The 15,354-nt window shown below is 43.0% G+C and overlaps 1 protein-coding gene across 7 annotated transcripts in view; it reads right to left on the minus strand.

The window, feature by feature from the left end:
* Marf1 (meiosis regulator and mRNA stability factor 1) overlaps positions 1-15,354 on the minus strand; it is a 37,817-nt gene that overhangs the window by 13,230 nt on the left and 9,233 nt on the right. For 3 of the 7 annotated variants that reach the window (XM_071605612.1, XM_027940445.2, XM_071605611.1), the window contains exons 6-20: positions 14,754-14,871; positions 13,655-13,827; positions 10,881-11,309; positions 10,533-10,690; positions 10,287-10,445; positions 8,973-9,165; positions 8,149-8,327; positions 6,865-6,945; positions 4,937-5,173; positions 4,695-4,814; positions 3,838-4,013; positions 2,401-2,621; positions 1,538-1,680; positions 1,238-1,371; positions 58-260 (exon numbers count right to left, since the gene is read on the minus strand). In XM_071605612.1, the coding sequence (XP_071461713.1) occupies positions 58-260; positions 1,238-1,371; positions 1,538-1,680; positions 2,401-2,621; positions 3,838-4,013; positions 4,695-4,814; positions 4,937-5,173; positions 6,865-6,945; positions 8,149-8,327; positions 8,973-9,165; positions 10,287-10,445; positions 10,533-10,690; positions 10,881-11,309; positions 13,655-13,827; positions 14,754-14,871 (2,724 nt within the window). The remainder of the gene's footprint in view (positions 1-57; positions 261-1,237; positions 1,372-1,537; positions 1,681-2,400; positions 2,622-3,837; positions 4,014-4,694; positions 4,815-4,936; positions 5,174-6,864; positions 6,946-8,148; positions 8,328-8,972; positions 9,166-10,286; positions 10,446-10,532; positions 10,691-10,880; positions 11,310-13,654; positions 13,828-14,753; positions 14,872-15,354) is intronic. The other 4 variants (XM_027940448.2, XM_027940447.2, XM_027940449.2 and 1 more) reach the window with 4 other exon arrangements.

Below are 15,354 nucleotides of genomic sequence, written 5' to 3' on the forward strand. Positions count from 1 at the left end.
AAATAAAAAAAACAATTCCCTATACACTGTTCAGGAAAATAGAATGTCTTCACTCACTTGCAAAATATCAGGTATGGCTTCAAAAAGTTCAAGTAGTTTGGTAAACCCATAGTATGAGAGCTTGCACTGCCGGCCAAAGTGGTGGTGGTAGGAAGGAATAAACTTATTGAAGGGCATCCGAAAGTGGGGCTGGTGACGCAGCAAATCAACAACATCCTTGGAGAACTGTTTTGTCCTTTCTATTTCATCCTGAGTACGTTCTTTAAAAACAAAACAAAATGTAGGTCACAGTCTTTTTGTATCCATTTGGGTTTAACACCCACGCTGCAGTAAGTCCTATTTTGAGTCTACAAGACAGACATCTTTGCCTTCCAAACACACACAACTTAAATACATGCACTCTTTCCTCTTTGCCAGTGGTTCTCACATGAGTTCAAGGGCAGAACACTGGGAAGGCATGACACTATTATGGTCTGCCATGAATACACGAGTATGCACCTGACAGTAGAAACAGCGTTGCCTCTGGGCATGTCACTGCCTCCTCCACCCTGTGTGAACATGATACTCCAACAGATCTCTGCATAAAAAGGTAATCTAGAGCCTTCCAAATGGCTGGGACTATAGGCATATGCCACTGTGCCTGGCTATTTCTACTAATTTTTAAATTAGAATTGGAGAAAGACTGACATTACTCAGCTCTAGAATTCATGGACATCAGTGTTCTGCAGAAGCCCAGTTTAAGCATCACGGATCCGTAACAGTGGGAGAGCGTGATGATATGTAGATTTAACTATCCCACCTCCCAGACCTCAACTGGAATCATCCAAATTGAGGAGACAAAACATAACACTCAAGTTTTCTTCTCTGCTCAGCTGTGCATGGTAAAGTGCTCAGAGTTAAGAAGACACAAGCAACAGCTGCATGACAGACCCTGAGCTGGGTCACTGCAGCTTACACAGCCACAGCTGGGAGAGGGTTGCATTTTAAGAAAGTGTCAGCTACACTCTTTTTCCCCTTGGAGTGAATTCCAAAAAAAAAAAACAACAAACCAGTGTGCTTTCCCTTGTGACAAGAACCTACTTTGAGGAACACGAGGACAGCCAGGTACATGGCAATTTTCAAACTGCACTTTCCATGGAATCCTCAGGAACCATGAAAGAGAGGGGAAACCTAAACGATTCCACTTTAAAATCCCTACTGAGAAGGATAGTGTGTTCAGGGAATGTGAGCCATGTACCTCTTTTGGGGATACAAATCACCATATCTTGATCTTGTTGGGACAAGCAGATGGTTGTGTCTGGAATCTCTGATACGATATCAATCAACTCACAAACACCGTATTCAGTAACATCCCAGTTCTTTGAGAAACACCTAGGTACAACACCAGAAATGGTAAAGAATGAGTAAAATCATCATGACAGTAACTACAAGTTTTCCAAGAGTGATTAATAGGAAAGCTAGATAACCACTTAGACTCTGGGGGAAGAAAAAGTAATTTGAAATGTTTGCCTTCAATTTTTACTTCTCTTCAACTCACCAATGATAAGCCTGCGAGAATTCTCTCACAATGACCTGCTTGCTGGCCTGGGATTTGAGGAGTTTTAGTAAATCCTGAGTAAAGCGCTTCACTTGAGCCCTGTGGGTGAGGGTCAGCAAACGTTTGGAGCCCATTCCAAGAATCTGCAAATCAAATATTTCGATTACTTACATCACAGGAGATACTGGCTTCATTGCTGCACATTCCTGCCGCTACCCTCAGAGAGTAACTCCCTTCATATATAATGTCCACCATGTGAAACACCCAAGTAATCAACAAAGCATCAACAGTCACAAGAAAACCGCCTGCCTTGGACTGTGTTGGTTCTGCACATCCCAAAGTCAGGAGCACAGAATGAAAAGTATATTGTCAATCTGAACAGCTAATTTTGACTTTAAAAGACAGCAAAAGCTTTTCAAGTCATTTTTAAAAATGGGAAACTACTCTGACGCTGTAAGTTAATGGGCAAAGTCTTCACAGGGTGCAATGCCTCGCTCCCGCCCCATAACCAGTCTCCAACTCACTCACAAGAAAGGCTAAGCCCTCGACTTTCACAGAGGCACCCACAGATAAGTACTGGGATGTCCACAGCAGCTCCCTTGCAGCAGTGAACAACTGTGGAGAGAACTCTGTAGGGATGGCGTCAGTCTACAGAGACTAGAGGGAAGGTGTCCACGGTCCTCAACACCTGAGGAGCCAGCTGGTGTATGCTTCCTGCACTTTGGACAACACTTTTACAGGCTATTTTGATCAGAATTGATTTTTTTAGACATCAGCTTACTATCTATATTGTTTCTTTGCCTGGAGTAGCCAAATCCATGAGGGAACATTCCTGTCTGCAAACGACCCCTGAGCACTTTTACCTGCAGCACATGAGGCACGGCCTCCAACAGCTCGATCAGCTTGGCGTAGCCGTAGTCGGACACCCGGCACTGCTTTGCAAAGTGATGGTGGTAGGACGGGATGAAGCTACTCATGGGGATGACGCAGGACGGCTGGCTCTTCAGCAGGTCGATCACTTCTCTACTGAACTGGATCAGCTGCGGGTTCCCCACGGGACTTTTTGAACGCAGAAGCCACGGGTCTAGAGAAAGAAATGACATGCCTGAGGCAGGATGCATTTCATCAGTTGAAAAGAAGGTAATGAACTTTCCAGTTTCCAGCATGAGTTCAACCATGAGCAGGCGGAGGAACCCGAAGAACCACTTCACGCCTGCTTCTGTCCGCAGTCCCACACAGCCATCTGGCGAGTCCAGCTGATTTAAGGCTGGCAAACCTTTTCTACTAATTCTCATAAAGTTTAGTAGCCAGAGTAAAGCACAGTTCACTAAGGTTATTTACAGTAGAAGTGAAAGCAGAGAAATCTTCCAGTTCACACACAGGGTGCATTTCAAAGACCCATTTGTACCTTGGTCATGTGGAACACACTTTCCCACAATGTCATAACACTCGGTAAGGAGCCCCCAAAGAGGGTGGTAACTAACCCAGAGTGGAGCTGAAAATGTTAACCAAAAAACCATGGAAAGCAGTAATGTTACAAAACTATCAAGACATAAAACTGAGTAAGGAACAGGTCATACTACCTTGAGTGAAAAAGTTTTTAATTAAAAAAAAAAAAAAAAAAAAACCACAGGGCTGGGGTTGTAGCTCAGTGGTAGAGCATTTGTCTAGCATGTGTAAGGCACTAGGTTCGACTCTCAGCACTGCTAAATAAGTAAAATAAAAGTCCATTGAAAACTAAAAACATTATAAAAATGATAATAATTCTATGGAAATCTTTATAGGAAGGTGGAAGAAGCTGTGGACTCACAACATAGGAAAGAGAAAGGAGAGGCAGATAGTCCACAGCCCTGAGCAAGCTTCAGACTAGGGGGAAGAGAAGGGACTCAGTAAGGGACTGCGGCACACACCTTCTCCTCCAAGAGCTGCCCGCCTGGGCAGAATTCCCTGACTGACCTGCCTTGTCCCCTGTTGGCTGGGGGAAGTGGGAGGAGAAGGGAGGACATGTTGGTGGCCATAAAGAAGGAAGTGCACATACACATGAAGGGACAATTTAAAGTGCCACCCACAGGTAGTGGCATTTGACAGTAGCAACACAGGGCATGCCCATAATTCAAAAACTTGCCCAAATCGAGGTCCTAAGTCCTTGTTGTTCAAAGTCATTTTCACCTTTATCAAAGAAAGAAACGTCAACCAAAATGAGTTTCAAAGATAAACCCACATCAAGAGATATTTTCCTCAAACACCTGAGCCTGTTTTTAAAAGGCTAGGGTCTATGAGTTGGGGTCATGGACACCTACCGGTGTTCGGAGGTGGGGGCTTGTTGTGGATCCACTTCACCACCTTGACGCCGTTCTGCGCGGTGGCGATGTTCACACCTGGGATGCAGGTGATGAAGTGCTCCAAGGGGACGCCCCCTTCGTTCTCCTGCACTACTTCTAGGTCACCAAACTCTGCAGCATAGCAATCTGGAAAGCTGAAGTGGGAGGGGAAGAGGGTGAAATAAAATAACAGAAAAGCAAAGCACCCTCTAAATAGGAGGCTTCAGGTTAAGTTGTCGGTCACTAAGTAACTTCTGTTTAAAAGCCCACGTCTGGATTTGAATGCTAAAGTTGGGTCCCAAGGAGGCAACTGCAGTGACACTGGCCTCATGATGCATTCTGATGGTACTGGAAGTTCCTGGGCAGTTTTCCAGGAGCAGGTCTTAGCTCTAAGGCTCCAGAGTTCCTGGTCAGTTACTCTGCTTCAGCAGCAGGGACATCAGGGCTGCTGGGTCCTGCACTGGCTTTTGTAGTAAGCCCTCTATGCAGTGGTTGAATGGACTCCTGAAGATCACCTTTCTCTTTCAGGTCTTAAAATTTCCAAGTAGTTGAGGATGTGTGCACTTTCCTAGCCACTGTGCAGATTTCTATTACTGCACTTACATACATCTCTTTCCTCCAGAGAATAAACTGTCCTGTTTGTTTGTAAACGTCAGCACAACCACAAATTTTGTTGCTGAAATACTGAGTAGATCCCACTTCAGATACAATTCAACTGAAAGGCTAAAAACATTAGGGCAAAGCACTCCACAGTGTGTGGTGTGGTCAGAAAGGCCAGACTTTCTTTGACACAGAGAGCTCAGGCATCACACCCACAGCAGGATGACGCAGTTCACCTTAATAAAGGCACGGTGCCCTCATGGGTCTGGAGAAGACTGTGGACCTGGGGTGCAAACGTCTTCAGAGAGAGAATCACAAAAGGAATCCTATAGGAGTCTGGATCAAATTCATGTTCACTGCAGAAGAGAAAACAAAACGGTTAAGAATCCTTGTAGTTCTAAAACATTCACAGGGTAATTAACTTGAGAAGTTCCACAGTCTCATATAAAAGGATTATTTAAGGGAAACATGTGCATACCTGAAGTCTTTATTTGAACAATGCTGTCGGCAGACAGGCTCATGGTACTCTAATTCTTCAAATATAATTGGGCTGCAATTCGTGGAGGAGCCATCATGTGACTGGGAAGACCCCAGGGGGCTCTGGCGGGCCTGACTGCTGGGTAAGAGACACACCAGCCGCCCGTTTCCTTGTTCACGGATTGCGACTATGTCCGTTAACTTATATAAATCTGACACATTCAGCTTGTGTCCAAACCTAAAAAAGAGAGAGAGATGCTAACTTAGAATGTTGCTCTTTGTACAGAAACACCTGTCCCATTTAAACAAAGGACTATAACCAAGAGTGTTTCCTGGCCAGGCAGTGGCACGCCTGCAATGCCAGCTACTGGGAGGCCAAGGCAAGAGGACTGCCAGGTTCCAGGCTCACGTTGGCAATTCAGTGAGACACCATCCAAAATAAAGAAGAGAAGGGGCTAAGGATGCAGCTCAGTGGTAGACTGCCCCTGGGTTCAATCTCCAGGACAGCAGGGGTTAAAAATAATATGCTTCTTCCTCTCATCAAAGATCAACTTAGCTGGGTATGGAGGCACAAGCCTATAATCCCAGTGGTTTGTGAGGCTGAGGCAGGAGGATCCCAAGTTCAAGGTTAGTTTAGGCAGCTTAGTGAGGCCCTGAACAACTTAGAGACCCTGTCTCAAAATAAAAAATAAAAAAGGTTGGGGATGCTGGGGATGTGGCTTGGAGTTTAAGAGCCACACTTAACCTTTTGTACCAGGGTTCAATCCCTGGTACCAAAAAAGTCTACCTATATTATCACTGTGAATTTATTTACTACCAACCGAGTGATGCCTGGTATCCTTGGAGTCATTCCTCTCTGGCTCAGTGCCCAGCACAAGGACCATATCATTTGGTAGCCTCTCCACTATGCCTGCCTAGTTTGTGTAAACACCCTTGCTTTATCTGTCAGAAGGAAAGTTATCGAACATGACCTCTCTCAACGTGGCCCTCCTCACTTCCAAATCCCTGTTACCTCTTGCCACCACCTGCTCTCTGCCGTCACAAGCATGCTCCTTTCCAGAGACTGTCACTCTCCTGTGCCCCAACTACATGCCTACATTCTCTGAGACTGGACAACTCAGTCACCCTCTAACTTGCAACTTGCATACTTGGGTCCAAGCTCTGGAGGCAGACAGAGCTAAGCTGACATCACGTGACCCTTGAAAGACATAAACCCAACCCAGGCCTTGGTGTTCTCACCTGTGGAGTGATGCCAATGTGTACCCCCCAGGGCTGATGTGAGCACTAGGTGATTAAGCACGGCGGGGCTTGGCTGGAGGTGAGTTCAACCACGCTACCCGTCTATCCAGTGCTTCCTTCCCAGTGCCCTACCATCCCATCTGCACTGACTGCCCTCTACCAGCGCCCCTCTCCCCGAACAGGTGCCCCATGTGGTCCCAGCTCCTCCATGAGGAAAACAGCCAGGTTAGCCACAGCTGCACCTGCTATTTCGTCCTCTAGACTCTTGCCCCTTCCCTCCCAGATGTCATCCACAGGACTCCACAGTGATGGCTCTGCAGCCACCAGCAATCTCCACTTCACCCTCAGACCACATGTAGCCTCAGACCCCTGCATTCCCTGCAGTGCTCTCTCCACACATCCTTGGAACAACACCCCCACCTCTGTCTTATCTGCTGCTGAGAATAAAACTAATTTTAAAAAAACCTAAAAGGACTAGATTAGGAAAAAAAAAAGAATAGGGTTTGGGGATTAAAGACTAATTTTGATAAAAATAAGTTTTTAAAATGAATGTTAAATTCAAAATTTAAATCAGAACAACACTGTTTCCTTTCCTCCAAGAGGCTGGCAGTTCCCTGAATTGCTACCATGGTTTCTGCATGCAAGTCACCCGTCAGTACTGACTGGGTAGGTAAATAATAACCAACTTACTTTTTTTCATAGATATCTGTAAATTTAAAAAGAGGCAAACAACAGGCCGGAGCATCCTGAAGAATAGCTATGGTTTCTGCACTGTAAGACAAAATTTTAATTAATTAGAAAGTATACCACGTCTTCTACATTACAAAGCATATTTTTAAAAAAAAGTTCATAAAATTAACACAATGTATAGTGTATGCAAAGTAATTTTACCAGTTTTGATATGTTGGTTCATTTTCTAGAAAAATCTAAAGAAAAAATTTGAGGGATAAGCCAATGAGAGATTGAATTATACCCTAGGGTTTTTATCAGGCTTTTCCCACCTATGGAGCAGAAAGACAGACTGCTCACAGTAGGACAAGCACCTGGCTGCTGATTCAGAGCTTGAATTATCTCCTGCCATGGTGTTTATACATTATATACACAGGATCAGAATTCCTATATATGTGAATATAACATAACTCAATACAACAGTGTCTCAACTATTGTTTAAAAATCAAAAGGTACAAAAATAAATAGATCAAACCACTAAAAGGGAAGTTAAAAACAACAACAAAAATCCCAAATGCCCAAACATTAACTGTGATTGGAAAATGCTCAAATGTTAAGTGTGACTGGCTTAGAGCCACAGGATTATAGGACTCTCTCTCCTGTTGCTTTTGTTTCTGAACTTTCCAAATTTTCTTCAAATGAGAATTATTTTTATTCTAAGGAAAACAAATAACTTAAAATAATGGTGAAATACAAGTTAAAAGATCCAAACAGACACTCTGGAGAGCTTCCTGTTTTAAAACACGGACAGTCAAAGGAGAATCAAACATTAGAATAAATAAAGCCACAGGATTCCCCAGATCGACACAGTTGTAAAGTGCACTGACTGGGGCAGGGTGCTTGTGTGATATTAAGGACATATGCCAAGTTGAGAATTTAGAGCTGTGTAGATCTAGTCTGCAAGGTGAATGGACCTTCTACCAAGAGTTGAAGGAAACATCTTACACTTTGCAGGCTTATAAGCTTTTAGAATTCTACTTTTAGAACCTGTTCTGGATATGTGGCATACTATTTTACTCCCAATTGCCTGTCAAGTTTAAGTTGAACTTCACCTATGATTAATGACTGAACAAGACACGATGGCTTATTTCTAACTATATACATTAAGAATAAGCATTACTGCATACATATTCATCACAACACAACTGAGAACGGATAAGATCTATTTTTATTATTTCCAAAACAGTTTCTGGGTCAAATGTTACTTCCTGAAATAAACGGTCGGTTGTTTGCCTTGTTTCTTACCTCAGTAAAGAGAGTGATTTATTAGCAGCTCCTGTGGCAAGTGAGACCAGGATCTTCTTGCTGCCAATTTTACACCTGTGGAGGCTATTCACTGCACTAATGGCGTCTTGCAGGTTTTCCATCTGCACAACAGCCTTGAGCTGGTAATCCGTGTGGGGGCTGAGCTCGACACTCTTTACCTACCAGGAGAAAAGGAAAATGGAACCACGTCTACCCAGGTCCTGCCATTTAGAAACACATCTGTGGACTTCAGGGCAGACATGAGGGAACCAGTGTGAACACTGCACTTCTGCTGGCCAGAAGACAGGCAGGATGGTGTGACTTCAGAGGTGCACACCAGGCTGGTCTGCCCATGTGCTCTGGCACACACAGCTGTCTGAGGCAGACTCAGAGGCCAGTGCACAGAAGGGGTCTTCCAGGTAGTCTGAACTCTGAAAAACCCCAGACTAGAAAAGGTGGATTTTTAGCAAACTGCATCTAAAAGTTGAGTCAGGGACAATAAGAAATAAAGAAAAATAGCCAACATTTCTTAAGAAGGCTTTCTCTGTTTTTTTGTAGGCAGAGCTGACTAAGACCCATCAATGTTTTGTCTTCTAGAGTGCCATTGAGAGCCTGTCTATGACAAGTGCTTCTCACGGCCAGGGCTCCTGCTCTCTGGGGCCGTGACCTAGAAACTGGGCATACAGCACAACCCGAGCAGACTTCAGAGAAAGGAAGAAGTTCAAATCCATCCAGTCACATTCACATCCTGCCTGTGGTTATGTGTGCCAAATTAAGTTCTCTGGACTTACCAAAGGGTAAAGGAGCAAGAGGGAGCAGGTTACCTTGCCGTGCCTAGAAAAGGCCTCTTGGAGGAGCTGCTGCAGCTCCTTCCGGGACAACCTGTAGTCCACATTGCTGACCTGGATGTCAGCACCATTTGCAAAGGGGTCTGGGCGGTCGGCTCCGCTGCTGGGGTCAGCAACGCTGAAAGCAAGTGGGGATGCTCTGTTTAAGAAGTTTGGAGACATACTCCTGCTGGAAACACACAGTGAGGTTAGTTTAAAAAAAAATGTATTTGGGTTTTAAAATTCAGGCTTTGTAAGAAGCTACACATAGAAAAGAACTTTCCCATTTGTGCTTTTATCTTAAACATACATGGATTTAGAACTATTGTCTGAGGTACTATCTGTTGAACTCTTTTAAACAACCAATAAATTATTCAATTTCAAATATTCTTTCATGTGTTATTTAAAGCTAAAGGCAGGAATTACAGGTAACCTTGATGAACTAAAGTCCTACTTTGGGCATTTACCCTTAGGAAACTAACCTGTGTTACCAACTTCAGTCTTTAACCTCCTCTGTGGCTGTGAAAAATCTAAATACTCTGACTCAGATGTTGCAGTACTTCTGCACTTTGGAAAACGTTCATGTGAATTTTTATGTGTAATTTTATAAGTTCACAGTCATTTTCTACAGTGATTCTTCACCACCTCAGGAGAGCAAATGTACTGTCACAAGGAGCCCAGGAGAATACGACACACTTCATGGTTCCCTGTGTCTCAAGTCTCAAGAACTACTTGGTAAGGGTTTGTAAACTTAGATAAGGGAGGTGGTAGACAATAACAGTGGTCTACAGAGACTCTTATTTTTCAAGCAGCTTTCTATAAAGTGACACAGTAATAAGCCTGTAATCCCAGCAACTTGGGAGGTTGAGGCAGGAGGATTGCAAATTCAAGCCAGCCTTAGCAATTTAGTGAGACCCTGTCCCAAGACACAAAGTAAAAAGTGGCTCAGTGGTAAAGTGCCCTGAGTTCAATCTCTAGTACCAAAAAAATAAAAATAAGAAGACCTAACATATGCCTCGTTTGAGCTCTCTCCTCAACACAACAAATGCAGGGACATCTTCGCTGCCTCCCCTCCCTAGCCAGGGTCTCCAGGCAGGCTGCTCTCCGATCTCTGCTCACCAAGATTTCTACCGGGAGAGGGAAAGGCGAAGTACTGCCCCAGAATGTTAGCCACAACCTAAGGAAATGGGGCTGGCAGGGGGTGCTGGAAGACTTATCTTTTTGCTTCCGGCACTTCTTCAACACACGCACTAGTGCCTGATCCTTCCTCCTGCACGTGACCACCTGTGTTGGTCAGGAAGTTGGACTCACCTAGGAGTCCAGGACGGAGACGTGAGCAGAGGACTAACTCGCCTTGACGCCATCAACTCACTAAAAGCGGATGGGTAGCTCACTCGGAAGACAGTCTCCTCTTTGTCTTTTTTCTCTACAGGAGAACTGGTGACACTTCGAGCACTGAGGTTCTCTTTTCTAATAAAAGGGAAAAATTGAAAGGAAAGGTCACATGTCTCCCTTCACATTAAAGACGCAATTCTGAGAAAGAGTAATTCCACACACTTCTGATTGCCTTTGTAGAGCAATTCGGCCATCCCGGAGTTTTTGGGCGTCGGCACCACGGCGCTGGGGTTACAGTGCGGGGTAGCTGCCAGTCTCACGTGACCGGGCTGCGGCTCACAGCTTCTGTTGCCGGTCTTTGACTCCAAGCGGCACAGCTCCTTCAGAGACACAAGGACAGTGGGTTTTAAGTCCCCAAGATGTGTTAGATCTTGCACAGAAAATAACTGACTTTGAGTTTTATCAAAACTAAAATAAGAGGACACACCAAGAGCCAGCAGGCACATAGAGCATGAAAATAAAGAAGCCAAACTACCATAAGCTTAAGAAAGCAAGAGAGATCCAAGTCACCTGTAAACTTTTAACGTTTGTACTTCTTGTTGCAGATCCAGAATTCGCCTGCGAGCCTTTTCCAGGCGTGGCTTTGGCACTGGAAGATTGTTCACTTGCATCTTTGATGAGGCACAATTTTGGATTCTTAAGTTTTTTGGGAGACTTCACTTTATCAGCAATTGCATTTGAACTCTTTGCTTCACAGAGTTCTCTATGTTTTGGAGTAAATGACACAATGATCCTATTACCAAAGACGTCTTCGTTTTCCATCCGCTTCTGAGCCCGCTCCGCACTGTCTTGGTTTATGAAGCGCAGAATCGCACTGCAGCCCGTGATGCTCAGCACTTTCCCACCGCAGTTGTCGGACAGGCGTCTGAGCCTGTTGCTGATGCTCTTGCCGTCTTTGTTTGCAGGCAGGTTATAAACATAGAGCAGAGTGTGGCACTGCTAATACAGAGGAAACAGTGTCACCTCAGGTCAGCTCCAGGGCCCGAGTTCTGTTTCAAAAAAAGAATGTGCAACTTCCAAACTTCAGCTAACAAGTGCCGACAAGGTGGCCGAATATTGTTTTAAAAAGATGCTGGGTACAGGGCTGGGATTGCGGCTCAGTGGAAGAGCGCTCATCTAGCATGTGCGAGGCCCTGGGTTTAATCCTCAGCACCACATAAAAATAAACAAATAAAATAAAGGTATTGTGTCCAACTACAACTAAAAAATAAGTATTGAAAAAAAAGATGCTGGGTAGAAGGCTACTGCATGATTTCATTTCTATAAAAATGTTCAGAAGCGTACAACTAGAGGTTTGAAAAATTGTGCTCTATATGTGAATATGAATTGTTATGTATTCTGCAGTCATATATATATTATTTTTTTAAATAAAAAAAGAAAAAAAATAAAGGGAGAACAAAAAAGAAAATGTCCAGAAAAAAAAAAAAATTAGTAGCTGCCTCGGGTGGGAATGGGGATTAACTACAAACTGGCATGAGGGATCTTACTGAAATAATGGAAATATTCTAAAACTGGCTGTATAGCTCAGGAAATTTATTAAAAAAAAATCATTGAACTGTATATATTGAATTTTGTGCTATGTAAATAATAGTGCAATAAAACCCTTTTTAAAAGTTGTTTTATTTGTTAAACAGAACTGAATGATATAGCACAAAGTTAGAGCCTGTCAAGTCACAATAGCAGGTAGCCAGTGACTAGCCTGTAAGTTCTACCAGATACTGTGTGACCATGACCCTTCTAGAGAACTGCAATGTATATATTAAGAAACAAAACCTGGGCTGGGGATCTAGCTCAGTTGATTGAGTGCTTGCCTCTCATGCACAAGGCCATGGGTTCAATCCCAAGCATAAAAAAAGAATCAAACAAAACCACAAAAATGCAAGAAGAAACTTAATTATGGAGATTAAATCCAAAAGCCATAAAAGAAATCATTAAAAATGGGCATATGTGAACAATCTACAGGAAAGATAACAAGAACCAACAACAATAATAAAAGGAAAACAAAAATAAAAGGAAAAATAAATTGCACCTTGCTGTTGATTATCAAAAGGCCAACTACAGGCAGATGATTTCTTTCACCTATAAGACTGGTAAAGACATTTTTGTACCACTTCTTGGTAAGAATGTAGCTCAGTCACCTTCCTGGAGGGCACTGTGGATCCTGACAGTGAAATTCTGACTCACAACAGTCACACCTTACAATTTACCCTATAAAACTATAGCCCAGGAACTCAAAGATGACATGGATGAACTTGCTGGAGATGGTGAAAAACTGGGTATAAACAAAATGTCCAGTAAGAGGTAGAATGCTTAAAGTATGTTGCTAAAAGACATTCTGCTGGTTTTTGGAATGTGTGATTATATCAACATATATTGACATGGGAAGACATCCAATATAACATTTTTTTTTTGTTAAAAAAAAGTCATTAGAACACTATAAATGTGAAACTATTATTTTTAAGTTTATTTAAATGACTAGATCATATTTTCTAAGTGCTTACTCTTCTTCCCTGAAGTGAGGATGTTGGGTGAGATCTTTTCTAAGGCACAGTCATTGAATTGTGTGGAAGCTGCATTTCGAGTACATTTACGTATGGGATTGCCTGCTTGCCTGGGTCACCTACATACAGCTCTTCTCCATCATCCTTACTATTTCTCTAAAAGTTACACAGACATTCTCCAAACACTTAAACACAGCTCAGCTCTGCAGTACCCAGTCCTGTCCCTATCAAGTCTGCAGAGGTGCTGCTCCTCCCAGAAACATGCGCCCACTCTCCCAGCAGGCACCTTAGCTGGATCACAGGTGCAGCAGCTGCCGCCACCCCTACTGCCCAGGCACCACAGGCACACAGTACAGAAAGCACAGGCTTAAAAGCCTGCTGGAGCCTAGGGAATCACAGGCCTACAAAATGTATAATAACCATGTTTATGGGATGCCAAACCCACAAGTATGGGTGAGCTCTCACCATATTCTCTACCATAATACTCCATTATTTCCATCCATTTGATATAAAACACTGCTAACTTTGGAGACGGTGCAAATGACTATTGGTAAGGTAAATCTACAAATAATTCCCTATGACAGTTGAAAAAATAAAAGGAAAATTCATACATATCCATTCTTTGTAAAGAATAAGTGGAAGATTTCCTAGCCTTATTTCAAAATCTGATCGGTCTCATGCAAAGAACAGCCCTACCTGGATATGAACACGCTTTGGTAAAGGTTGCCTTTCAGCCTCAATAATTCAATCTTGGAAAATGGTAAAAATAACAAACTTACTTACCGGCATTTTTAGTGGTAACCTGGGGGGCAAGTCAGAAATGAATTCTTCAAATCTGATTAGCTCATTGGCATGATGCAGCAGTGCTTCTGACGCCTGGTTTTTATGAACCAAAATTATGTGGAAACCGTGCCTGTGTCTCAGGTCACTAAGTTCCAATGCAAAGTTGACATCAGCTGAAAGAAAAGTTACAGACCAAACTCATCCTCAAACGTTATAAATGTGTGACAAAAACAACTCCAGTGACACCCATTTAGAAGAAAGGACTGGCTGGCTTCTATTCAAAATTGTTTCCCCTTTTAAAGAACACAAGCACAATTCCTACCAGAAAATTAACACAGTAGGACAATTTTACCACATACCTACATGCAGTTCTAAGACATTTGTTTCTTTTAGCATTACTAGGAAGCAAACATCAATATGTTGGGGAGACTCAAATTTGGAAATCATTCATTTTGGATTTTTTAAGTTAATAATCCTGGGCCCAGGTTAAAAATACCTGAACAGACCAAATCACACTTATATAAAACTGGTCCCATTAAGAACTCAAGTTCTCAGTGCTAGGGTTGTGGCTCAGTGGTAGAGTGCTTGCCTCACACATGTGAGACCCTGGGTTCGATCCTCAGCACCACATAAAAATAAATAAACAAAATAAAGATATTGTGTCCATGTATAACTAAAAAAATATTAAAAAAAAAAAAGAAAGAAGTCAAGTTCTGCCACTTGGGAGACTGAGGCAGGAGGATCACAAGGTCAAAGCCAGCCTCAGCAACTTAGCAAGGCTCTAAGCAACTTAGCGAGACCCTATTTTTAAATAAAATAAAGTATTTAAAAAGGGCCAGGGATGTTGCTCAGTGGTTAAGTGCCCCGGGTTCAATCCCCAGTGGTTCCCCGCCCACTCCCCCCCCCCCCCCCCCCGGAAAAAAAGAACTCAAGTTCCAAGGAGACAATAAAAAATTCAGGCTCAATTTTTTTCCAAACGATTCACAACAATAAGCATTATCATGTCCTACGTGTTTCAGCCTCACTTTACTTTCCTGTATCTGGTTCTCTAACTCCCTCAGTGAATTTAACGCAAGTCCGCAGTTATCTTTACACTTACTTGACACAAGAACCACAGTGGCCGGAGCAGTGTGAGTATTTGCAAACCTTCGGAGACTCTGCCGGAGCTTATCATCTGCAGCATTCTTTGCAGTAGCATTGATGTGAGCAACGGTTACCTGCATTGATCCATAATGAGGGCAGATGAGCATGAGGTGAGGTTAAGAAACCTGCTACACATCTGCCCATATTTTAGTAGATAATTCTTGAGGAAAGAAACTATTATTGCCAGGAATGGAAAACTGGGGTATAGCTCAGGATCAGACAATCTGGATTAAATCTCAGTCTTAAAAAGTTGCTTTCCTACTCAGGGCCTTAGTTTTGTCTGTAAATTTTCAAGTAACAAATCTTATGTGTCTGGTTCCATAGCAGTTTCAAAAAACCAAGAAAACCAAGTGCGGTGGCATAGACCTATAATCCCAGTGACTTAGAGAGCTGAGGAAGAAGGATCTCAAATTCAAGACCAGCCTCAGCAACTAAGCAAGGCCCTAAGCAACTTATCGAGACCCTGTCTCAAAAATAAAATAAAAAGGGCTGGGGATGTTGCTCAGTGTTGTTAAGCACCTCTGGGACCAAAAAAAAGAAAAAAGAAAACCTAAAGA

Source organism: Marmota flaviventris, chromosome 19 (assembly GCF_047511675.1).
Source record: "Marmota flaviventris isolate mMarFla1 chromosome 19, mMarFla1.hap1, whole genome shotgun sequence".
NCBI lineage: Eukaryota > Metazoa > Chordata > Mammalia > Rodentia > Sciuridae > Marmota > Marmota flaviventris.